The 27,175-nt window shown below is 35.0% G+C and overlaps 1 protein-coding gene across 1 annotated transcript in view; it reads right to left on the bottom strand.

The window, feature by feature from the left end:
* The window catches only part of VPS50 (VPS50 subunit of EARP/GARPII complex), a 119,842-nt gene that overhangs the window by 17,359 nt on the left and 75,308 nt on the right, over positions 1-27,175 (bottom strand). Inside the window, exons 18-22 of the mRNA XM_037507961.1 lie at positions 26,821-26,997; positions 23,598-23,716; positions 21,945-22,051; positions 5,703-5,824; positions 3,047-3,127 (exon numbers count right to left, since the gene is read on the bottom strand). Of these exons, the coding sequence (XP_037363858.1) occupies positions 3,047-3,127; positions 5,703-5,824; positions 21,945-22,051; positions 23,598-23,716; positions 26,821-26,997 (606 nt within the window). The remainder of the gene's footprint in view (positions 1-3,046; positions 3,128-5,702; positions 5,825-21,944; positions 22,052-23,597; positions 23,717-26,820; positions 26,998-27,175) is intronic.

Genomic DNA, 27,175 nt, shown 5'->3' with positions numbered 1-27,175 from the left:
TTTAACTGACATGAAGGAGAAATATAAGGGAAAAAATAACTTCTGTGTAGTTGGTTCCAGATTGATTAGACTAAAAATTATTTTAATAACCAAGGAATGTATTGAATAACAAAAAATCTGTTAATGTTCTCTGTCAATGTAGATGCAAATTAATGAATATAGTGCCCTATAAAAATCTGAGATCAAGGACTAGTAAATGAAAAATGTATTTTCTAAAATACTAACTAATGTTTATTAGTGTAATAATTTAACATACAGCATTGGAAATTAGTGGGAAATTTCAGAAAAACCTCTATATTGCTGTAGAAACTTATCCTCCAGAGGAGTGTTAATCCCCTGTCACCCTCACAGGGTCTTAAGATCCAGAGTATAGTGTTTGATTTAAGAGGATAAGGATAAGGAGTTTAAAAAAAAAGGATACTTTTATTTATTTTTAAATTTACATATATTTTCCATCATTGTTCATTTTTAAACAATGGTTGCTTCCCCTCCTCCTCAGGTGTAGTCCCCATAGAATGTCACCAATTCACCCATGCACAGTCCCCTGTGCTTCTCCCCTCCTCCCTCCAATCCCTCACCCTCCTCTTTTAAAACCCAAGTACCAGAGGAAAAACAGATCTATTTATATTGGGAAGAGGAATACAATTGGTTTTTTAAACATATTTCTAAATCCAACTAGTATGCAAGTGTAGGAAAAATCTCATTCAATGAACATAGAACAGGGCAGAAGATGCCACAGATACACCATCATCAGTAGATGGTTAGCAGCATGTCTCAAAGAAAAGCCAGTTTGGTCCCATTTTTTACCTCGTCATTCTCTATCATTACACATCATACTGCATAAAATCCATTATTTGAGGGTCAAATCTGGAATTGTGGTTTGACAACCATAAACTAATAACTAGCAGAGATAACAGAGACAGGTCTGAGTGAACGGCTTTAGTGATAAATTCTGGCCCAGCAATCTTGAGGCTTTCAAGCAGAAAAAAAGAAAAACATCACCTGTCACTTAGGATCTGGAGAACAGCATCTGATGGTCAAAATTATACTAAGTATCGAAAAAGGAGAAGCAAAATCAAAATACAGGTAATTGCCAAGGAGGTGAAAAGTTAAAGCATTTTACAAAAGAGAAAACAACAACAAGAAAAGATGGCTGGGTCAAACAAGGGATCCTGACACTGAAAATGAAGATCAAGGATTAAATGGAAAGCAAAGCCAAGAAAACAAGGCAGGTTAAGCCAGGACAAAGGAACTCAGGAACTGGACTTTATGATCTATTCTCTATATTCATGGAAAAAATGCTGTGTACTAATAAGGTAAGTGCTATGAACATATATGATATGTGTTTGTATGTGTGTATGTGCTAGGCAAAATGAGATGGGTACAGGCTATTTTCTCTGCTGAAACAGCACTCACTCAAACTAACAGCAGACTTCTTTATTTATATTTTGCCACTCTGATTAAAGATCACCATCCTATGACTGACTCACTTTCTTCTTAGCACTTACCAGTATCTGACACTATGTTATATATTTGTCTCTCTGTTCCAACAAAATAGAAATTCCAAGAAAACAGGGATTACCTCTCCTGTGCACTGCAAATTTTCCAGAACTATATATATGCCCAACAGATAATAATTATTTCAGTCATTTTTTTTTAAGATTTATTTATTTATTTATACATGCACTGGGTACAGTCAGAAGCGTGGAAGGGTGAGAGAATTCACCAGAGACAGAGCGGGGAACAGAACAGGCAGACTGACGAAACACACTGCTGAGGGGAGCAGTGGGCGGCAGGAGAGGTCTGCGCGCCATGTGGGACCCACACCCGGCGGTCAGGGATCTAACCGGTGCTGCAGAGGCTGCGGGGCAGCTTCGCAGCCCAGCGCTCAACTGCAGCACCACTGGGGAGGCCCTATTTCAGTACTTCTTAAGAGTGATTACTGGGCCTCTCCAGTGGCACAGTGGGTTGAGTGCAGCGCTGTAAAGCTGTCTGCTGTGCGGGTACAATTCACAGCTCGCCAGGAAGAGATCTCTCCTGCCACACCCGCGGCTCTCCTCAGCAGTGCTTTTGGTCTATCTGCCTGTTCTGTTCCCTACTCTGTCTCTGGTGAATCCTCTCACCCTCCCACGCCTCTAGCCTGTACCCCAGGTATTGTATAAATAAAAAATAAAAATCTTTAAAAAAAAAAAAGAGTGTGATTTGCATTGTTTTATAAAAACTTCAGTAAGAAAACTATGCACATAGTATAGAGCTTATGAGAAAGGAGGAAAATTGTTTGCTTGAGTATATGAAGGAATGAAGGAAAATTTGAAAAATCCTGGGATTAATGTAGATGCAGAGATACTGAACAACCAAAAACTCTTGTTACAGTGATCAATGACAAAAAAAAAATTTTTTTTAATTTTAAATGCTTATGTTAGCTGAATCACAATAGAGGATCAATCCTGTTTTGCTACCTCTACTACCTTCTTAAATCCATTATATCATGTAGTAACAGCCAAGAATCTGGACCCCTTACTACATAGCCAACTAAACCCAAACTTCTTCTTTTAATCCTAAGGCCATTTATAAAGTGGTCCTAGAAACAGCTCTTTAGCATATATCACAAATACCCCATTCACAATGATCTACCAAATTTTGGGCCAGGCTCAGTCATACCTCAAAATCTTTGCTTAACCTCTATACCTTAATTTGAATGCTGTCCTTTCCTCTTTATCCTGTTAAACTCATGCCTGCTCTTCAAAGTCTAGTGTAAGTCTCACTTCCTCCTTCAATCACTCTCTGACATCAGTTTTTCACATAAACGTTCCCCTTTTTGAACTTGTACCAGGTTTTAGCCAATATCATCTTTCATATATATAAATTTTTTTCTCTCTACAATCTGATTATAAGAAATTTCCATTTTTACCTCCAATAAGCACTTAATGTTATAATAAGCAGTCATTCACTCAGGATACATGACACACATTTATATGCAGTTGATTACATTACTAATTTCCATTTTTTTATAACCAAAAATAATTGATTCTAATTTATTACTTACCATATCAATAAGGCTTTCTTGTATTCTGTTTAGAGTTGTTCTTAGTCTACTACTACTAAGGCCTAATCCTGTTGATTCCAACTAAAAAATTAAAAGAAAGGCATGTTAAATCTTCCTGGTAATAGGGAGGGGGAATGGGAAATCTCCCTGGTGGTAATCTTGCAAATAGTACAGCTTCATATTAACCAGTTATGTATCTCATAAGTTGTCACTCAGATACACTGTCTTCAGAAGGGATTTCAAACTGTATTTAAAAATCCAAAAACATCAAACAAAAAAGTCAAACATAAGCTTTCAAGAGAACAAGAGAATTACTTATAATTGTACACTCACAGATCTCACCAACCTACCAATCTGATGAGTTATTAGAAGAGTGTTCACCTGAATTTCATTTCCACAAATTATTATTTTTAGGTAAAAAAACTTGAGACTTAAGAGGGCTAAAGATAGTATACTATGTTGATAACAATGTAGTGTTGCTAATCTACTTTCTCACACAAATTAGTGTAAATCCTCAACCAAAAATTAATGAAGTTTTTTCATAAGGCTTAATTTAATAAACATTTCATAATATAGGATTTTTTTGGTACCACAACAAAACCACAGTTTTTATAAAAACCTTCAAAGAAGGTTGGCTCCTTGTGTGATGATTCAATTGATGAATATAAATTTAATATAGAGGTAATCATTGAAATTTCAGATATCTGGAAAGACAAAATATTCTGTATGTGCTATTTATTAACAGTAAATTATAAAACATAGCTTCACTAATTTATTCATAGAAATTATGTGCATAGATTCATATGCACATAAGCAAGCACATATGTACATATTTATTTTTATCTCATCTGAAATACAATAATGAAAAGTTTTTAGACATGTTAGAAAATATCAAGTTAAAATAGTTATGTGATATTATGAAACAGTAAAACATGAACAAATTTTGTATGGTAATTTTATAATACATTTTATTTCTCTAGGTTTTAAAAACTTCATTCATTTTCTTCTTTTTTCATTAAGACATTTCTATATAGTTAAATTCAGCCATTTTTAAGCATTTGGTTGAATTTTACTAATTATACACAATATTGTAACCAACACCATCAAGAGAGAAGAGTTCCCTTTCCTTTAACAATGTTCTCATGCCCTTTGCACTTGCTTCTATTCTCCCACCCTTAACCCCTGATCTACTTTCTGTCACTATTACTGAACATTTGGGTTTCTGTTTTGGAATACGTGAACAATGCCACTAGGAACAATCACATACATGTCCTTGTATGTACGTACACCGTCAGTTCTCCTGGGTAAATAACCAGAAGTGGAGTTTCTGACTCATGTATTTTTAACTTTATAAGGTGCAACCATACTGTTTTCCAAGGTGGCTGTACCATTTTGCACTCCTGTAAGTAAACCACACATATTCCACTTGCTTCATGTCAAAGACTGACAAGACAATAGTCTGTTCTCCTCCAGTCTTCCTAACTCCAAAAGTACATATGAAGAAGCCCTAACCCCTAATGTAATGGTTTCTGGAAATAATGCATGTGGTGGGTAATTAGGGTTAATGATGTTGTGAGGGTAAACTCCTAACTATGGGACTTATACCGTGTGAGAACACAGGGAGCTGCTCTGACCCTCCAGGGGGAAAGGTTACGTTAGGATGCAGCTAAAAGGCAGCTATCTGCAAGTCAGGAAAAGAACCCTAACCAGAAACTCAACTGGCCAGGTCCTTGCTCTTGGACCTCCCAGTTTCCAAAACCATGAGAAATAAATTCATGTTGTTTGAGCTACCCAGTCTATAGTATTTCGTTATAGCAGACAAGGAGACTAGGATAAAACTCACTATTGTCAGTTCTCTTAACTAGCCATTCTAGTTGATAATATAGTCAATGTACTTTTAATGTGCATTTTTCTGATAATAGTGATGAAAAACATCTTTTCATGTGCTTACTAGCCATTCACATAAGTTCTCCTATGATGAATATAGCTACCTAGAAAATTCAGTTTAAAAAGGCAGGAAATAACGTATATTAAAAGTCAATATTATGATATACTCACAGGATTCAGCAGTATGCTGTCACACAGAAAAATGTCAAACATGTATAAAAATCACATAATAATCTCCAAATATCAGACCAGTTACCTGCCCAATATAATGTTTTCCATAGTAGTAGAAAAAGATACTTAGTAAGAGCTTTGGAAACATAAAAAGGAAATACAGAAAACAAATTCTGGCAGGCACTTAGTTTAGTTCAAAGACATTCAATTATTTTAATAAATATTAGCCACTATCTTCCAAACATGGTAGTGCCTGCTAAGGTTGTTAGCCAATACTTAAAATGTCTCAGTAATTAAACACTGGGCTAGTTTGAAAAAGGCAACCTGCACATTTAACATTGCCAAAATACATGAAAGTTAGAAACAGATGGTGTTCTTTTTCTGCCAAAAAATTGAATAACATACAGTATGCTTATCATAGCAAAGCTTAAAGAATAATATATAAATAAGGCAAATAGACAATCAATAATTTTGTTGAATTCTTGATGGATAATTTTCAAAATAATATTATTTGTGTATTTCATATAGAGGGAATGAAAACCTATTTAAAAAAAAATTTAAAAAGAAAAAGACTTTTTCTCCAAAAGTTTTAACTTACTGAATCATTCCGACCAAAGAAGGTATATATTGCATACAAGTAATAATCAAATAGTTGAGACATGAAATGGATGACATCAAAGGCAATTGGCTTAAGAATGTTCATCATCTGCATGTATTTACCTGAAAAAAGAAAGACAAAATTTAGTAAAATGAAATTAAAATCTGTTATTCTATAACTAGACAATAAAAATGCTTTACCAAAACATTTTTAAATGAAAATTTACATTCCTCAATCACACCAGGAACATTTCAAGTGCTTGATATTCCTATGTGGCTAAGGGCTACTGTAGTAGACAGTATAGATAGGAACAGTTAAATCACCCTGGAAGGCACTATTGAAAAGCACTGAAACCCCTATACTCTTCAACAAATGACACTGTACTAACACATGACACAGTCCCTCATTTCTTGCATATCCCATCTAAGTTAATTACTTCAGAAATGCTTAACTTAAACCCTAAACAATCTCAAGGCAATGTGTAGGGAAAGTTTTTTTTTTTTTAAAGATTTATTTATTTGTGCATACAAGAGCTGGGGTACAGGCCAGAGATGCAGGGGGTGAGAGGATTCATCAGAGACAGAGTGGGGAAAAGAACAGGCAGACTGACTAAAACATACTGCTGAGGGGAGCAGAGGGCGAGACAGGAGAGATCTGCTTCACCATGTGGGTTGCTCCCTGGGCAGCAGGGGATGGAACTTGTGCTGCAGAGGCTGCGGATTGCTTCACAGTGTGGTGCTTAACCCCATGCGCCACCAGGGAGGCCCTAGGGCAAGTTTTTTCCATAAGCTTATACACACATAACAGAATTTAAAAAGCAAGCAGGATATGGAAGGTACTTCCCATTCTGCTGAATCCCAAACCTCTGAAACCTTGTGTCAGGCCAAGCACATTTCTTTTTTTTTTTTTTTTTTTTTTTACTGGGTTTATTTATTTATTTATTTTTTTAATAATAAATTTTATTTTTATATTCCCCATACAATTGCAGCCCCCCCATTCTGACCCCAATCCCTCCCCTCCCACCCCCCCCCCTAAAAGTGTCTCTGGTTCGTAGTTTTTTGTTGATTTTGCTTTTCACTTTCTTACAGTTATTCGTTTTCCTGGTCCCTTATTTAAGTTTTCTAGATTCCTGCTATGAGTGAGACCATCCGGTATTTTTCTTTTTCTTTTTGGCTTATTTCGCTGAGCATGATCCCTTCCAGTGCCATCCATGTTGCTGCAAATTGCATGTGTTTATCTTTTTTGAATGCTGAGTAATATTCCATGGTATATATGTACCACATCTTCTTGATCCAGTCATCTATTTTTGGGCATTTGGGCTGTTTCCAAAGCTTAGCTATTGTAAATAGTGCTGCTATAAACATAGGGGTGCAGGTGTTCTTTGGAATGGATGTTTCTGTGTCCTTTGGGTAAATACCTAGGAGTGGAATTGCTGGATCATATGGAAGCTCTATGTTTAGTAGGTCCAGAAATCTCCACACAGCTCTTCACAGTGGTTGGACCAGTTTGCACTCCCACCAACAGTGCAGAAGAGTTCCTTTTTCTCCACACCCTCGCCAACATTTGTTGTTGCTAGTTTTTTTAATATGTGCCATTCTCACTGGTGTAAGATGGTATCTCATGGTAGTTTTGATTTGCATTTCCCTGATGACAAGTGATGTTGAACATTTTTTCATATGCCTGTTGGCCATTTGCATTTCCTCTTCAGAGAAGTTTCTTTTTAGCTCTTCTGCCCATTTTTTGACTGGATTATTTTCTTTGTTGTTGTTAAGTCTCATCAGCTCTTTGCAGATTTTTGTGATCAGTCCTTTATCATTAGTGTTGGGTGCAAAAATGTTCTCCCAGTTGGTGGGGTTTCTCTTTGTTTTTGTTATTGTCTCTTTTGCTGTGCAGAAGCTCTTTAATTTGATGTAGTCCCAGTTGTTTATCTTCGCCTTCACTATCACTGCTTTGGGTGATGTGTCTGTAAAGATGTCTTTGATGTGCAAATCCCGTAGTGTTTCGCCTATATTTCCTTCTATGTATTTTATGGTTTCAGGTCTTATGTCTAGTTCTTTAATCCATTTTGAGTTGATTTTTGTGTATGGTGTGAGGTAGTGGTCAAGCTTCATTCTTTTGCATGTAGCGACCCAGTTTTCCCAGCACCATTTATTGAACAAACTTTCTTTGCTCCAATGCATAGTCTTTGCTCCTTTGTCAAAGATTAGTTGACCATAAATCTGTGGGTTTATTTCTGGATTTTCTATTCGGTTCCATTGGTCTGTATGTCTGTTCTTGTTCCAATACCATGCAGTTTTGATGATTATGGCTTTGTAGTAGAGTTTGAAGTCTGGGAGTGTGATGCCTCCATTCCCTTCTTTTTTTTTCAGGAGAGCTTTGGCTATTCGGGGTTTTTTGTGATTCCATATGAATTTCATCAATAATTGTTCTATTTCTTTGAAGAATGACATTGAAATTTTGATTGGAATAGCATTGAATCTGTATATTGCTTTTGGAAGGATGGCCATTTTAATAATGTTTATTCTTCCAATCCATGAGCAGGGGATGTCTTTCCATTTCTTTGTGTCTTCTTCTATTTCTTTTAACAGTGTTTTATAGTTTTCTTTGTATAGGTCCTTTACCTCTTTTGTTAGATTTATTCCCAAATATTTGATTTTTTTTGTTTCAATAAAAAAAGGAATGGTTTTTTTGATTTCTTCTTCTTCAGATTTATTGTTTGTGTATAGGAAGGCTACTGACTTTTGCGTGTTGATTTTGTATCCTGCCACTTTACTGAACTGATTGATGAGTTGAATTAGTTTTTCTGTGGACTTTTTGGGGTTCTCTATGTATATTATCATATCATCTGCAAATAGTGATAGTTTGACTTCTTCTTTTCCTATTTGGATTCCTTGGATGTCTTTCTCTTGTCTTATTGCTCTGGCTAGGACTTCCAGTATTATATTGAAAAGCAGTGGTGAGAGTGGACATCCTTGTCTTGTTCCAGATCTTAATGGAATTGCTTTCAGCTTTTCACCATTGAGAATGATACTGGCTGTTGGCTTGTCATAGATGGCCTTTATGATGTTGAGGTATGTTCCTTGTATCCCAAGAATTTCAAGGGCTTTTATCATGAATGGGTGTTGCACTTTGTCGAAAGCTTTCTCAGCATCTATTGATATTATCATATGGTTTTTATATTTCTTTTTGTTGATGTGTTGGATAACGTTGATTGATTTTCGGATGTTAAACCATCCTTGTGTCCCTGGAATGAATCCTACTTGGTCGTGGTGAATTATCTTATGGATGCATTGTTGGATTCTGATAGCTAAAATTTTATTGAGGATTTTTGCATCAGTGTTCATTAGGGAGATTGGCCTGTAGTTTTCCTTTTTTGTGTTGTCCTTGTTCGGTTTTGGTATTAGTGTAATGTTGGCTTCATAGAACGTGTTTGGTATTGTCCCTTCCTTCTCAATTTTTTGGAAGAGTTTGTGAAGGATAGGCACTAATTCGTCTCTGAATGTTTGGTAGAATTCATTTGTAAATCCATCAGGTCCTGGGCTTTTGTTTTTGGGGAGGTTTTTGATTACCATTTCAATTTCGCTGCTTGTAATTGGTCTGTTTAGGTGTTCTATTTCTTCTTTATCTAGCTTTGGGTGATTGTAGAGTTGTAGGAATTTGTCCATCTCCTCTAGATTGTTAAACTTGTTTCCATATAACTGTTCATAGTAGTTACTGATTATTCTTTTGATTTCTGCTGTGTCCGTTGTGATTTCTCCTCTTTCATTGATGATCCTGTTTATTTGTGCTTTCTCCCTTTTTTCCTTTGTGAGCCTGGCTAGGGGTTTGTCTATTTTATTGATTTTTTCAAAGAACCAGCTCTTGGTTTCATTGATCTTTTGGATTGTTTTTTTAGTTTCAATTTCATTTATTTCTGCTTTGGTTTTTATTATTTCTTTTCTTCTACTGGTTTTGGGGTTTTTTTGTTGTTCTTTTTCTAGATCTTTGAGCTTCGAGATTAGGTTGTTTCTTTGAGTTCTTTCTTGTTTCTTGATGTGAGCTTCTATTGCTATATATTTTCCTCTTATTACTGCTTTTGCTGCATCCCATACATTTAGGATATTGGTGTCCTCCTTGTCGTTCAATTCAAAGAATTTTTTAATTTCTTCTTTGATCTCCTCATTAGTCCAGTGGTCTTCCAGTAGTGTGGTTTTTAATCTCCATGAGGTAGGAAAGTTCCTTGCCTTCTTTTTATGGTTTATTTCTAGTTTGATGCCTTCATGGTCAGAAAAGATGGTTGATATGATTTCAATCTTGGTGTATCTGTTGATGTTTGTCTTGTGCCCCAGTATGTGATCGATCCTGGAGAATGATCCGTGTGCGCTTGAGAAAAATGTGTACTCCGTTTTTTTGGGGTTTAGTGTTCTATAGATGTCTGTTAAGCCCAATTGCTCTAGGTCCTTATTTAGAGCTTTGGTTTCTTTACTTATTTTTTGTCTTGTTGATCTATCCATTGTTGATAGCGGTGTGTTGAAGTCTCCCACTACGTATGTGTTTTCTCTGATGTCTGTTTTCAGAGAGGACAACAGTTGTCTGATATATTTTGGTGCTCCTTCGTTTGGTGAGTATATGTTAATGAGTGTTATTTCTTCTTGAAGTATTGTCCCCTTGATCATAATGTAGTGACCATTGGGGTCTCTTTTTATCTTTTTGAGTTTGAAATCTGTTTTATCTGATATAAGTATAGCTGTTCCTGCTTTCTTTTTTGGTCCATTTGCTTGTAGGATTGTTTTCCATCCTTTCAAGCACATTTCTTTATCACTACATCACTCAGGAGATTAATTCTCTCAAAGTGCCAAGAACTTCATCTCTTTCTTTAGAATATGTCCCCCCAAAAATATTCCTTTGGGATGTTTCCTTTCCTCTAAACATGTGATCCAGTTATATAAAAAAAAAATTAAAAAAAAACTCTCCATTTATAGTGTTTTTGAAGGAAGATGAGCTGATTCAAGTAACAATAACTACAAATCCCTAATTGTGTATCTTTTTATATTGGAAATAATAGGGAAAGAAGAATATTTCTAAGAAATGCTCTCTACAAAATATTAACAGGCCATTTGATTGATTTCCAAATGAGCAAATAATTTAGGTACTAGCTCTACTTCATGCAAATGATAAAATTTTAAATTAGTACTATTGAATACATCATGACTCAAGAGAAAATACTTACTGCGCTACGCAAAATGACAAATTTACTCTAATAAAAATATCTCTATCAAAAACTATTTCTTTATTATCTTGAAAACTCAGTATAGCTGTTTCATTTATATGAGATGATTTTTAAATAATAGATTGTCAGGAAAAGAAACTCACATACAACACATATAAACATCAAAATAAAGTAAAAAAGCAAAAACCATTCACATCAGATTCTATACGTACTCCTATTTACAAGTCTTGTTTTAGAATTAGCTTTTGCAATTATTTCCTATACACATTTTAAAATCAATCATTGAAAAACATGCTCCTAGAACATTCTCAGTTCTGGAATCACTATGCAGTTATTTCATCAACTAGAAACACACAATATTTAAGTAGTAACTATAGACATAAAAAATGTGACACTATGAAGAAAAAAATGGAGTATCTTACACTACTTTAATCTGTAAAGAAAAAAAGAGAGATGACTAAGTAGAATAATGTAGAATACAAATATCTAGGGTGATATATCCAGAATACAAAGTTCCTAATAATAAAGATAAGCACTGTTCATATTCTTAATCTTAAGGAAGGAAACAAAATGGATGACTAGTAAGTTATCTGAAGTGTGTATTCAAAGGGAAAAACCATTGATGTTACCCATCATTCTGGAAAAAAAAAAATTTTTTTTAAACTTAATTATATTCTTTCCTTCACTCCCTTCCACCTTCCTGTACTCTTTCCTTTACATTCACCAAATACTTTTCCAAGGCTTATCATATACTCGGCGTTATGTTAAGGCACAAAGAATTACACAACAGTCCCTTTTTCACACCTTAAATGGTCATATGTGGAAGACAGTGCTCAATAGGCACATTAAAATATTAATACATTTAAATGTGTAAAAGTGAGAACTAGTCTTTCAGTTCATGGATACTGAGTAGGCCTTTGGAGGCCTGAAAAGGTGATATACTTCCTCAGACTTAGTGAACTAAAGAGAATTTTACAAAGAATTAAGGCCATATCTATGAAGAAGATGGGGTGAGAAGTTAAGACCAGGCAGGTATGATCACCTGAAAATAAGAAATCTAAAAATATTTCTAGACTGGGGTAAGCACACCTTTCCTGTAAAGGACCAAAGAGGAGATAGTTTAGGATCTGCATGCAAGACAGTCTCTTGTGGCAACTTCTCAGCTCTGCTGGTCTGTCTTAACTATCCAATTTTGCTTTTTAAGCACAAATGCAGTCAGAGACAACATATAAACTGATGAACATGGCTGCATTCCAATAATCCACACCTGAAATATGGATATTTTGGAAACCACTGACATAATTACTTATATTTATAAAAAACACAACAATCTACTCTTTGAATTGCCTGTTACATAACAAATAATTTCCTGTTATTTAAACACATTCTTTTACATTTCAATTAGGACAACATAGAAAGGAAACAATGATTCTCAGTTTGGTACCTGAATTGGCAACTGTCACATCACTTGAAAACGTGTGCATTTTTAGGTTATATCACAGACCTACTGAATTTACTATTCTAAAAGCTGAGTTTAACAATCTGTGTGTGAACAATCCCTGCAGGTGATGCTGGTGCATGCTAAAATTTAAGAATTGCCAGTTTAGATCATCACAAAAGACAGGTTTTAAATCCCTTGGTTTTCAAGATCTCCCCTTTAGCTCCTCATTTTTCTCTTGCCTCTACCATTCACTCAAGACCTTCTTCACTTGCTTCTCTTGCTCTCTGTTACTCCAATGGATCCAACAGATATGGGTTCATTTGGATTCTCTGTGAACTTAATAAGGTTAAGAACCTCTGCCAAGAAAAATTCACCCACTACGATGGTTTAACTACATTTATACTACCGACTTCAAGTATGAATCCTGATCATATTTATTATCTTTTATTTAACTGCTCCATGACCCTATATCATACACAGTGTTATATACTGTTAACTCAATAAAAAATAATATTAATGTTCCATAGGTAATCTCAACATGTCCAAAACCAAGCCTATCATCAGTTCTTCAAACTTGGTTTTTTCATCTTCCCTATTTCAGTGGTGGCATTATAACTAACATAGTCACACAAACCTAAAATTTAATTGTGGTCTCTAGTATGAAGTTTACCAATCCTATGCTTGAATTTCCCAAATCTCTCAAATCTGCTTCTCTTTATAAATAAAGGCCATTACCTTCAACAGGCCCAATTCCTCATCAGCTCTTGCCTGGGAAACTTCAACAGCCTCCCAGTTAGTCTTTGATCACCTCCAGCCTCCCAAGTCAATCTGTCATCCACACTGTGGCCAGAATAATCATTTTTAAAAATCAAATCACCTTGTATCACTTCCCTTTAAAACTTTTGATGAGTTCAAGCCCAAGCTCCACAGCACATTATATAAGGCCCTTTGAAATCCAGTTCTTTAGTTCTTTCCCACCCTTCTTGTCACATCTTCCCTCATGTTTCCCACACACAACAAACTAAACTGGTGTATTTTCTGTATATACCATGCTTGCACATGTTCTTCTCTGCACTCTGGGTAGAATGCCTTTACCAATATCTTTATCTATTAGAACCTCTTCATCTTTCAAAGTCTGCTAGGGTGTCAGTCCTCCAGTGAGTGAGACCTTTTAGTATTTGCTACCTGAAAAAGAAAGTTAATCATTTTTCTCTCTGCCTCTTTACAACTTGTAGATGTTTTTCTCTTGTATATTATTTCCCATGTTGGACTCCTTAACTAAACAGTCTACATGGTATTTCCTACAAAAAAAAAATAGCTCAAAAAATAGCTGTTGAGTTGAAAATGAATAAATATAATGGATGTGGCAGAAAAATACTAAATTCTTTAACATAAAAATTAAAATACTAATTTCCTTATTACAAAAGTGGGTGATAACTGAATAAGTAGATCATAAATATAAATCTTTTTTAGCATATTAAAAGAAGCCTAAACTCAATCACTATTTAATAATTTTTAATAAGATGCCATTTTTAATCCATCAGACTGGCAAACATCTGAAGTTGGGTGACACACAGTAACTAAGAGATTGGGAAAAAATATTCCCATACTATCAGAGGGAGGGAGGGAGGGAGCAAAGCATACTATGGTGATGGTGCACGGGTACACTGGTAAAGGAAATTCTATGGGCACTACACCTGAGGGGGGGAAGCAAATATTGTTTAAAAAGGAACAATGATGTAAAAAATAATTTAAAAAGTAAAATAAAAAGAAATTCACTACTGAAAAAATACATTTTGGGGTACACTAACATAATCTCTTTAGTGGTTCTTTAATAAATTCAGAATGTCCATCAAAACTGAAAACACATATACTCATTGATCCAATAGGAAGAAACACTGGGAGGAATTCATCCTGCAGCTATATTTGAATATAGACAAAGCTATTTCCTTGAGGATATTGCTGTGGCTTTGTCTGTAGCATCAAACAACTTGAGACAACCTAAATGTTGAAAAATACCAGAGGACTTATAAATTGTGCTACATCTATGTAACAGGATCATAAAAAAGTATCAAATTAAACATACTAAGGGTAATAGTTTAAGGTATTTTAAGTGTAATCTTAAGATAGTTGAAGTGAGGAAAAAAGTGAGGTAAAGCACAGTATATATAAAGTAATCCAATTTTTGAAACAAAAACAACAAAAATAAAGAGGTGTTCCACATATGACATATTAATATTTCCAAAGAAGACAGAAAAAATGACTGTTTTTCTCTGAAGAAGGCAATTTGGAAGTCAGGGGGCTGTTTACACTTTGTAGCATTGTAATTTTTAACCATTTTCTTCACTACTTTTCAATTTAAAATACTCAATGATAAAGTAATATTAATGCTCCACCTAGAAGAAGGTACCAATGAAGGAATGCTCCCTTCCCTCTGATTTCTGTGTTCTTTCCACCAAAGAGACTGTATCTCAGTCACACACTATGGGGAAATATCCTCCACGTGTACATATTCTGGTTTCATGACATGATCTTACATATTTGTATATATAGTAGTTATTATATACATTATGACCTGACATGTCATTAATGCTGACATGATATTGTATATTTCTTCCATGCTAAAAATTTCACTTTGTTGCAAGTTTCATAGTTTTTACAAGCATGGATTTTGGCCACCTATCTTCTGCCCCTCAAACTTGTTATACAATTCAAGTGAGAGCTGCTTCCAGGAGAGAAAACCCTGAATACCAAGGCTACTTCAGTGATGAGACACATGCCTTAAAAATTTCTCTGTCTCAAGCCAACAGCCAGTATCATTCTCAATGGTGAAAAGCTGAAAGCAATTCCATTAAGATCCTCACACCATACACAAAAATCAACTCAAAATGGATTAAAGAACTAGACATAAGACCTGAAACCATAAAATATATAGAAGGAAATATAGGCGAAACACTACATGATTTGCACATCAAAGACATCTTTACAAACACATCACCCAAAGCAGTGATAGTGAAGGCAAAGATAAACAGCTGGGACTACATCAAATTAAAGAGCTTCTGCACAGCAAAAGAGACAATAACAAAAACAAAGAGAAACCCCACCAACTGGGAGAACATTTTTGCACCCAACACTAATGATAAAGGACTGATCACAAAAATCTGCAAAGAGCTGATGAGACTCAACAACAACAAAGAAAATAATCCAGTCAAAAAATGGGCAGAAGAGCTAAAAAGAAACTTCTCTCAAGAGGAAATGCAAATGGCCAACAGGCATATGAAAAAATGTTCAACATCACTTGCCATCAGGGAAATGCAAATCAAAACTACCATGAGATACCATCTTACACCAGTGAGAATGGCACATATTAAAAAAACTAGCAACAACAAATGCTGGCGAGGGTGTGGAGAAAAAGGAACTCTTCTACACTGTTGGTGGGAGTGCAAACTGGTCCAACCACTGTGGAAAGCTGTGTGGAGATTTCTGGACCTACTAAACATAGAGCTTCCATATGATCCAGCAATTCCACTCCTAGGTATTTACCCAAAGGACACAGAAACATCCATTCCAAAGAACACCTGCACCCCTATGTTTATAGCAGCACTGTTTACAATAGCTAAGCTTTGGAAACAACCCAAATGCCCCAAAATAGATGACTGGATCAAGAAGATGTGGTCCATATATACCATGGAATATTACTCAGCATTCAAAAAAGATAAACACATGCAATTTGCAGCAACATGGATGGCGCTGGAAGGGATCATGCTCAGCGAAATAAGACAAAAAGAAAAAGAAAAATACCGGATGGTCTCACTCATAGCAGGAATCTAGAAAACTTAAATAAGGGACCAGGAAAACGAGTAACTATAAGAAAGTGAAAATCAAAATCAACAAAAAACTATGAACCAGAGACACTTTTAGGGGGTGGGGGCGGGAGGGAGGGATTGGGGTCAGAATGGGGGGCTGCAATTGTATGGGGAATACAACAATAAAATTTATTATTAAAAAAAAAAAAAAAAAAAAAAAAAAGATCTGGAACAAGACAAGGATGTCCACTCTCACCACTGCTTTTCAATATAATACTGGAAGTCCTAGCCAGAGCAATAAGACAAGAGAAAGACATCCAAGGAATCCAAATAGGAAAAGAAGAAGTCAAACTATCACTATTTGCAGATGATATGATAATATACATAGAGAACCCCAAAAAGTCCACAGAAAAAATAATTCAACTAATCAATCAGTTCAGTAAAGTGGCAGGATACAAAATCAACACGCAAAAGTAAGTAGCCTTCCTATACACAAACAATAAATCTGAAGAAGAAGAAATAAAAAAAAACCATTCCTTTTTTTATTGAAACAAAAAAAATCAAATATTTGGGAATAAATCTAACAAAAGAGGTAAAGGACCTATACAAAGAAAACTATAAAACACTGTTAAAAGAAATAGAAGAAGACACAAAGAAATGGAAAGACATCCCCTGCTCATGGATTGGAAGAATAAACATTATTAAAATGGCCATCCTACCAAAAGCAATATACAGATTCAATGCTATTCCAATCAAAATTTCAATGTCATTCTTCAAAGAAATAGAACAATTATTGATGAAATTCATATGGAATCACAAAAAACCCCGAATAGCCAAAGCTTTCCTGAAAAAAAAAGAAGGGAATGGAGGCATCACACTCCCAGACTTCAAACTATACTACAAAGCCATAATCATCAAAACTGCATGGTATTGGAACAAGAACAGACATACAGACCAATGGAATCGAATAGAAAATCCAGAAATAAACCCACAGATTTATGGTCAACTAATCTTTGACAAAGGAGCAAAGACTATGCATTGGAGCAAAGAAAGTTTGTTCAATAAATGGTGCTGGGAAAACTGGGTCGCTACATGCAAAAGAATGAAGCTTGACCACTACCTCACACCATACACAAAAATCAACTCAAAATGGATTAAAGAACTAGACATAAGACCTGAAACCATAAAATATATAGAAGGAAATATAGGCGAAACACTACGTGATTTGCACATCAAAGACATCTTTACAGACACATCACCCAAAGCAGTGATAGTGAAGGCAAAGATAAACAGCTGGGACTACATCAAATTAAAGAGCTTCTGCACAGCAAAAGAGACAATAACAAAAACAAAGAGAAACCCCACCAACTGGGAGAACATTTTTGCACACAACACTAATGATAAAGGACTGATCACAAAAATCTGCAAAGAGCTGATGAGACTTAACAACAACAAAGAAAATAATCCAGTCAAAAAATGGGCAGAAGAGCTAAAAAGAAACTTCTCTCAAGAGGAAATGCAAATGGCCAACAGGCATATGAAAAAATGTTCAACATCACTTGCCATCAGGGAAATGCAAATCAAAACTACCATGAGATACCATCTTACACCAGTGAGAATGGCACATATTAAAAAAACTAGCAACAACAAATGTTGGCGAGGGTGTGGAGAAAAAGGAACTCTTCTGCACTGTTGGTGGGAGTGCAAACTGGTCCAGCCACTATGGAGAGCTGTGTGGAGATTTCTGGACCTACTAAACACAGAGCTTCCATATGATCCAGCAATTCCACTCCTAGGTATTTACCCAAAGGACACAGAAACATCAATTCCAAAGAACACCTGCACCCCTATGTTTATAGCAGCACTATTTACAATAGCTAAGCTTTGGAAACAGCCCAAATGCCCAAAAATAGATGACTGGATCAAGAAGATGTGGTACATATATACCATGGAATATTATTCAGCATTCAAAAAAGATAAACACATGCAATTTGCATCAACATGGATGGCGCTGGAAGGGATCATGCTCAGCGAAATAAGCCAAAAAGAAAAAGAAAAATACCGGATGGTCTCACTCATAGCAGGAATCTAGAAAACTTAAATAAGGGACCAGGAAAATGAATAACTATAAGAAAGTGAAAATCAAAATCAACAAAAAATTATGAAACAGAGACACTTTTGAGGGGGTGGGGGTGGGGGGCAGGAGGGGAGGGATTGGGATCAGAATGGGGGGGTTGCAATTGTATGGGGAATATAAAAATAAAATTTATTATAAAAAAAAAAAATTTCTCTGTCTCTGTCTACAAGAAATTGCCAGGCTGACAGGATCTTCTCTTTACACAGGCATGTATTCTGATTAGTCTGCTGCACTAGTGAAAGGCTCCTGAGATTTAGGTACCTCCTGGGGTTGGGAAGCCCCATTAACACTCTTTTGTTTAATCTCTCCTAATTATCTGCCAAGTAAATACTACTTGAAAAAGACTCTTTCAATATGCCTTTAATGTTCAAAAATGTGTCTCCAAACTACCAAGTAATTAATTAGTTCCTTCATCTTCCCAGGCACAAAAAATTAATCTGTCTTATTTTCACAACTGTACTTCTTGCTTGTAAGAAGAGACATTGCTTTTGCCAGTTTATAATCTTCAAGCACCTCCATGCAATAACAACAGGGGATAGGATAGTGCATTTACTAGCTGGAGACTCCTTGGTGAGTGGTTCCCTTAAAGTCCTATTTTATAAATACGTACAAACTGAAGATAAAGACATCCCAGGGAGACTGAAGTAGTAAACATAAAAATCTACTAGGGGGAAGAATGGCAGCACCTAATCCCAGCCCTAAATGGAAAGATAGGAAAGTTCAATTATTATCTAGGTATTGTTTCCTAATTGCAACTCCAGTAAAAGATCTGGTAGGGGTGAAGGCTGAAATTACAATGGTCAGAATCTCTTCACTAAGTAAGATTTTATTTAGGATTGTTTTGCTTGTTAGGGCTGATATACCAGAGGCCCATAAGAATGTGGTTTTTGTCAGTTTCCATAAGTCCTATTAGAAAACCATGTCCATTTTGTTGGGCAGTAATCTTCATATAAGAATTTATTGTTACCATCTTCTGAATCTAGCCAGGAGCACATTTCTATTGTTACTACATGCCTTTCTTAAGGAGAATAGCAGAGTATACTGCTTCTTCATTTCTGTAGGATACCAAGAAGTAGAGTTACACTGAAGAGTTGCATTTGATGTTTGCATTGAATTAAATGAAAACTAATTTCCCCCTCCTCAATTTTGTTTTAGCCTTCTATTTAATTCTACTGAACATCTGTCTTTTAGAGCAAAAAGCACATCACCACCTTTAGTACTTTTTGAACTATGAAAGATAAAAATTTAAACAACTCCTTACATGTAGTTAATAAAACTATTATTATTTCTCATTATTTGCCCTCCCTCCTCATTTGCTGTCACAGGATTATGCATGCTGGCCCCTGCTCTGGACTTGCCGTGCCTTTCTGGGACAAGTATACGTCTCTCTTATTCAATCAACCCTCACTTTCGTGTTGTTGTTTTTAATTATTTATTATATATATATTTTTTTTTAAACAATGTTTGCTTTCTTTTCTCAGGTGTAATCCCCATAGAATTCCTACCAACCTGACTTTCTTTGGCTGGTGACATGCTAGAGGAAGCCAAGGGTGTCACATAGGAAAAAAAGCTTTAAAGGACCTCTCCCTGGTGGCACAGGGGTTGTCTCAGCGCTATCAAGCTATCCCAGCCACTGCAACATGAATTTGATCACTGGCCAGGATGCTAATCCACATATGACGTAGAAGACCTCTCCTTTCCCCTTAGCAATGTATTTCAGTAGACCTGTCTGTTTTGCTCCCCATTCTGTTTCTGGTGAATCCTCTTACCCCCTGCACCTCTGGCCTACACCCTAGTGCTTGTATGTATAAAATAAATAAAAAGAAAACTTAAAAAAAAAAAAGAAAAAGATTTAAGAGTCCTAACATGGTTCAGCTCTTGCTTTTTCCCCCGATCCCAGACTGGGGAAAGCTATTCCTTCAGACTGAACTTCAGAATGATACACATGGAGCAAACTTTTGTCCACTTTATATTATTCATTAAATGAAATTTAGAAATTCAAGAATACAGAACTTAGTAGACATAATAATAAACCTTTGTGGCTGAAAGCTATTGATATGTTTGGGTAGTTTGGAATGTCAACATAATTGAGCAAAAGCTAACTTTTTTAACTGTATCTCAAGCAATGTGTTCAGACACTCAAAACTACAATGGGTCCAGAAGGTCAAGAAGGGTGATGAGGAATCTAGATTACCTATCAGTGAGGCCCTCACAAATGATGTTAGGACCTCATTTGAGCACACTTGACACTGAAGAATGGACTGAAGGGTGATGGGTATGAGAAAAGGAAGGACTGTATTATTACCACCACATACCTGACCACATGGAAGACTACATGTACAGACTGACTCCTTTTAATTATAAAGACAGAACTGATATCAACAGATAAAATCATAGAGACAGATTTTGGTCTACCATAAGGAAGAGATCTCTACCAACTAAATTAGTCTAATCATAGAACAAGTACTCTTATACTACATTATGCTTCCAGTAATTGTGAGACATGAAGCAAAAGCTGGATATCCACCATGTATTAGGGGCATTATTAAAAAGTCATTATTTTATGGAATTGTAAACTGGTTGAGCTCACAGAACCCTTGCAATTCTAATTCTGTAAATTCTAGAGAGTAGCACATAATGCTGTGACTGGATAAAGAATCACATAACTCTGAGATAAAGAAGAAAAGCTCATTTTTCTGGCAATAATTAGTCACAAAGTAGCTTTTTAAATCTGTCATTTTCTGTTTTTCATAAAAATGTGCTTTTTTTCCCCCATCAATTCAATATTACTGTTCTACTATTTCCCCTAACAAAAGTAGGAATCCTAAAATGCATTTTGTCCACTTTATATTATTCATTAAATGAAATTTAGAAATTGCCTTCAAGAACACAGATCATTTCACTGGAATTAAGAGTAATCAAACTAGGCAATAGGAAATTATCATCTCCATAACAGAACAGAGATTTGTCATACAAAATCACTAGCATTCCTGACCTGTTAGTAATGACTTAATTAATGTGAGAAGACAGCTCTATAACTTACTTGTCAAATGTCACAAATATATTTGTGAGGTATAAAGGCTAAGTAAGCAATATAAGATGATGAAATACTGACAGTAAAAAATTCACATCATCTTCAAACCTAAATATTTTAAATGGTATTTCTACAAAATCATCAATGAAGGTCTGTAATAAGAACAACCCTCTTATGGTGTGAATATTTAGAACTTGTAAAACTCTTGTGTCTGAAACCGCCAGCAAACTACTATTCACTCTCCATATCTGACAGGAAGATTGTGATGATCAGTGAAACAATTAAGTACAAAAATACTGTGTAAATGTAAAACTGGTACTATCATCACCCTACATATATCTCTAACTAACACAGAGAATTTTTCATTTCATTTCAGTTAATTGAAATATTTTGGAAAAGCTGGAAGATACAAATACTAAATTGTTAATTATAGACACTGACAATATTGGTATTATACTATTTAGAACAATTAAGATGAAAAAGCATTGATATATGACAATTTTTAATCTCTCACTGAGGTGTACAATGAAGAGTACAAGTAAAAATCATTTGGCAACAGAGGAGCAGTCTAATTCAACTGCTGTTGTTTGAAAAAGGTGTACCATACCTACTTACCAACAAGTCTTACTACATTCAATGTTGTATTTGTTAAGATGGGTGCATTCACTTTATTTAGACTGTAATCTGATTTCTTCCTGCTTTTTAGAGTTTCTCGAGAAACGCTTTATACAAGGAAAAAAAAACACAATTCCAATTAGGGTTGTCGAAGTAGCAAATCAATAGAGTTGAGAGAGAACAAGTATATTCAGAGTAATTGAAGTAGTTCACAATACTAGCATATAGAATGAATAAATAGGAAGAGGGAAATGTGACAAGAACGTAGGTAAGACCAAATCACTGTGAGCAATCAAACCTAGGGAGTATGAACCTTACCTTGAATGCAGAGGTGACCTTTAACGACTTTATCCAGTAAAACAACATGAAATTTTCATGTTGAAAAAACATTTAAATTTCTATTTAAAAATGGTTTGGCTGGGGGCAAGACTGGAAATGGGAAGCCAAGGTTAGGGGTCTGATTCAATAATTTGGCACAGAAATTATTTTAGCATGATCATGGGGGCGGGGGAGGGGAGGCAGGTAGTAGCAAAATAAAGAAACTTTGATTTCTTCACAAGGCATTTAGAAATTTGATTTAATGGTAACCATTGGCTGTACTCAGTAATTCACATTATTCATACTTTTAGGAGCAAGTTAAGGCTATTCAGAAATCTATATAACTCTACCCAAAATCCAACTATAATCACATATACTGGCAGGCACTATCTTACTTGTTCATTTCAACTCAATGAGAACTTAACTTTCAGCCAAAATATACCCAAGACATATCTAATGAAGAAGTCCAATAAAGCAGTTTTACTCAGTTCTAATGGAACTCAGATGTAGGTATTTAAAATCATATCTGCAGCTATATGAACTGCTCACTTCGAGGAAGAGAATTGTATCAATCATTGTTTCAAATCAAGTATTAAATAGGTACTATAGGGAAAATAATAGGGGAAAGTATATTTAAATCTATCTTAAAAACATATTTGTAGTTACTAAATATCTGATGGTCAGAAATTAACTCACTCACATATCAGGATTAGGCCTACTCAACTGGCAGGTGACAAAAAATTCTTGTATAATTATCATAGTTTTCTTCGAAGAGGACAGTTTATCATAAAACAAAAGAAGCCAACTATAAAAAAAAAAAAAGGAACCTTAATAGAAAGCTCAAATCGAAAAAAAAAAAAATAACCTTGGGGAGATAAGTGAAACTGTTCTGTGTTAACTAGATTGAGGCAAAAACTCCACATACAAAATAAGTAACTATTTTTTCCTTGAGGTTTTCTGGTCTATGTGAAACAAACTGTCCCTGAAAGGTGGCAATGATTTTTTAAGTTGAGTCTGCTTTTCTGCAAAAATCACTGCTCCCTGAAGTAAGAATTATTTAACTATACTAAATATCAAAAAGACTACATTTTTGCCTTTCAGTAATCATTCGTCTCAAACATATTAACTTCTGTCACATGACATTAAAATCAACAGAAAGAATTTTGAATTTTGTTTTTTCTTAACCTTTGAAGAAAATCCTGTATGTTGAATGTTTTATATATATATATATATATATATATATATATATATATCTCACATCCTATGCATTAATATTAATATATGTCTAGCATGCGACATAAAATATAAAAGACCATCCAATCTAAGAACAATTACCTTTTCACAGGAGCATCACCTGTCTGCTCATCCACATAATCTCGTTTTAGTTCCTCAGGTACATCACTGTCACTGTCATACTCCTGATAGGCACTTTTTTCTTGTTCATCAGATTCATACTGAAGAAAAAAACAGTATATTCAACAACAAATTGAAGAGCCAAACTTTCTTGAAGTCTTTCAACATAATTAAAGCATTCAATTTCATAAGAAATAGATTATAGAGGGAAGTTCTTACTAACCTAATAACCTTAATTTTGTCATAGAGAAACACTGCCTTTCCATTTTCTTCATCATCTAACCATAACCCACTCAAAAGGAAAATAAAATACAAACATCATACCTATGAAAGCTTGTAAATGTTAGAAAACAAAATTCCCATACAAAGAAAATTAGCAAACACACTGCTAGTCTTCGAAAAGGAAGAGTGTACATTTGACTAAAAAAATTATTTTTCCTCCAGGTGGTTTATTTCCAATTTGTTAATTGATTATAAAGAGGCAGAGTACCTAATTCTGGCACTCTGGCAGTGTTAATTCAGCTTAAATAAACACATGCAACACATATGATGATGCTCTAACTCATTCTGATGAGATTTAATTCCAAGGGAAACTTGCAAAATTAGGCTTAGCACTGACGAACAACTAAGAACAAGGTCAAAAATGGTGAATTTACTCTTAAGAAGAAGGGTGCCTTCCAAATATTTTCATCATCTTTGTGACACCATGACTCAATGCCAGCATAGAAGAGGACAGTGGAGTCCATGTAGGGCCAAGTAAGAAATGGCAGTGTAGAGTCATCATCACCATCATCAATTAATATTAATAGATTTAATATTAAAATAATGGCTAACATTTGCTGAGGTAACCTAGTACTGTAGTAAATGCTGTCATGAATTATCTCACTGGATGTTTTGAGGAAAACATAAGGATGTTTTACTTTCAACATGCCAGTTGAAGAGACCAGTATGATGACAACATGGAAAGAATCTCCTAATTCAACAATGATTTTTAGAGACTCAAGTATTATGACAGCCATATTAGGAAAAGGACCCTCTCAAGGACTTGTGCTGGGCCTGGAAAGATTAGATCACACTTCAATTAACACGAACAAGCTCAAGAAGCATTCTCTCCCACTTGTACACAATATGGTCCTGATGAGAGTCAGGAAGCTGTTCTATATAACTTAGAGTCTCCCAGTTATAACAACAGAACATTATGATTCCACAGTATAAAAGATCCTCATTTTTGAAGATGCTGTTTGCAAAATTTCCCTACTCACTAAATTTGTACCCTCCAAACTAATACTTTACAATACTTTCATGGACATTCATAGATATGTGCAGAAAGACAAAAAACATTTGAGTCATCCAGCATGCACATTCCACCTGCAGGCACACAAGGGACACTCTGCTTTCCTGCTTCTCTTCTCACACTGAAAACAAGTGAGCTTCTCCATTTAGTGCCACAGTCTTTGAACTTTTGTTCTCTCTGTTGGTAATTTCACTGTTTAGGCAGGACTCTAAATATAGTACTAAAGTGCTATCTAGGGTCTCCCTGGTGGCGCAAGTGGTTGAGCGCCGCACTGTGAAGCTGTCCACAGTCTCTGCAGCACAGTTCGATCCCGGCCAGCCTGCAAGAATCCCACATGGGATTCTGTTCTGTTCCCCGCTCTGTCTCTAGTGAATCCTCTCATCCTCCCGCACATCTGGCCTGTACCCTGGTTCTTGTATAAAATAAATAAATCTTTAAAAAAAAATCTTAAGCTTTAAAAAATAAACAAATAAATAAAGTGCTATCTAGAACTCCTAAGTGAAAGAAAACTAGAAATGTGCCTTGGGGTAAAAATACATGTTAGATGAGCTTTATTCAAACATGAGTTATACTGTTGTTGGCAATGAATTCAAAGTTAATGAGTCAACATTAAATATTAAATTAGGTGTCTTTAAGTACACATAAAACAAGGACATTGACCAGCTGATGAAAACATTCTAATCAGGGTCTCAAAGGAACCCAATTCCACATTTTGCCTAGAACAATGGTTTAGTGCTTGCTAATTCAGTGTTCATGGTAACTTCATAGAATACAACTGACAAAAGTAATGAGAATTGAAGGTTATGTGAGATTTAAATGAACAAGTCACCATATAAAGGAATATAATTTTTATAAACTGGGATGACTTTTAACTCCTTTTAGTTTATTCTGCTTTGCAGAAATGTCACAAAGGATCACTGAACTATATATTTAAATATAGTTTACTATGAAATAATTTCTATTTCATAATAAAGCAGGACAACAGCAATATATGTCAAAATATATCTTCACTAAACAAAAAAGAAAATCTCAAAACTAAAATACAGAGATAAATTCAACAGATTTTTGTCAAATCTGAACATTTCATGTCAACTTCATCAAATATAAAATAAAAATGATGCTGGGTATCTTGGAAATTAAGATCATAATGACTCATATACAATACCCTATCCAAATTAAATAATGTGAAAAGACGTTGTATATAACATTGTATAAACATTGTTCTCATTGTAAATGCAGGGAAACTGAGGGCCATATTGCCAACACAACTAGTAAACAATAAAGGTGATATTCATTCATCTGCCTTCAAGCCCTTTCCATTAACTCACATTACCTCTAGTTCATTGGTTTTGAGCTTCTCAAAGTATTGTTGAAACAATGTGATTTCAAATCCTAAAAACACCCCTGCTATGTAATAGTACACTCTCACAGATAAAAGAAGATGGGTAATAATCATTAAACATTTACATTTTATTTATCCATTCATCTACTGATGGTCATTTATATTATTCATACCCTTATGAATAATATTTATAAATATTTGTGTCCAAATTAAAAAAAAAAGAGATGGAACAAGATGACTCAGTTACCCAGCAGTGAAGTTGACAAAAAAGTGCAGAAGATCTAGTCCCTCATTTATCTATATTCAATAAATCATATGAATAAGCAGTAAATAAATCATACTACTACTCAATCAGTAATCTAGTAGAACATAAAGCAAATATAAAGGCAAAATTTATCTTTCAAGAGAACAAATGTCAACAAAGCTATTGTGAAGTCATTACTTCTACATGTAATAGTACATAAGTATATTGCTATAGTTAGGAAAGCAGTGGTGAATGGATAAATGTAGGATTTGCTCATTGGGTAAGGCAATTTATAATGAGAAAAATCTCACTATGTATCACATACCCCATTAGAAGCAAGAACATCTTCTGTTTCTTCATCTTTCTGGTTGGCCTGTATTTCAAATGGATTCCCACCATTGCAGTATTGCTCAAACAAGGTCACTGTTTTTGAGGAAGTTGAGACTGGCTGTTTACTTGGTGAAACTGATGGGGAACGAGTCTGTTCCATAAATTTAAATTCCTGAGCATTGAAAAAAAAATGAGACTTTTCAGCAACAACAATTGCTACACAGGAAATTCTTGAAACTAAGAAATCTGACTGATAAAAACTTCAACATAGCAGCAAAAGTACCAGCTTTGGTACTTTTTGGTATTAAAACCAGCATATGGTTTTAATACAGCCATTTATAAAAATCTAA

This window comes from Talpa occidentalis, unplaced genomic scaffold (genome assembly GCF_014898055.3).
Source record: "Talpa occidentalis isolate TD23 unplaced genomic scaffold, MPIMG_talOcc4v2.1, whole genome shotgun sequence".
Classification (NCBI taxonomy): domain Eukaryota; kingdom Metazoa; phylum Chordata; class Mammalia; order Eulipotyphla; family Talpidae; genus Talpa; species Talpa occidentalis.
This window is presented reverse-complemented; position numbering and strand designations above follow the sequence as displayed.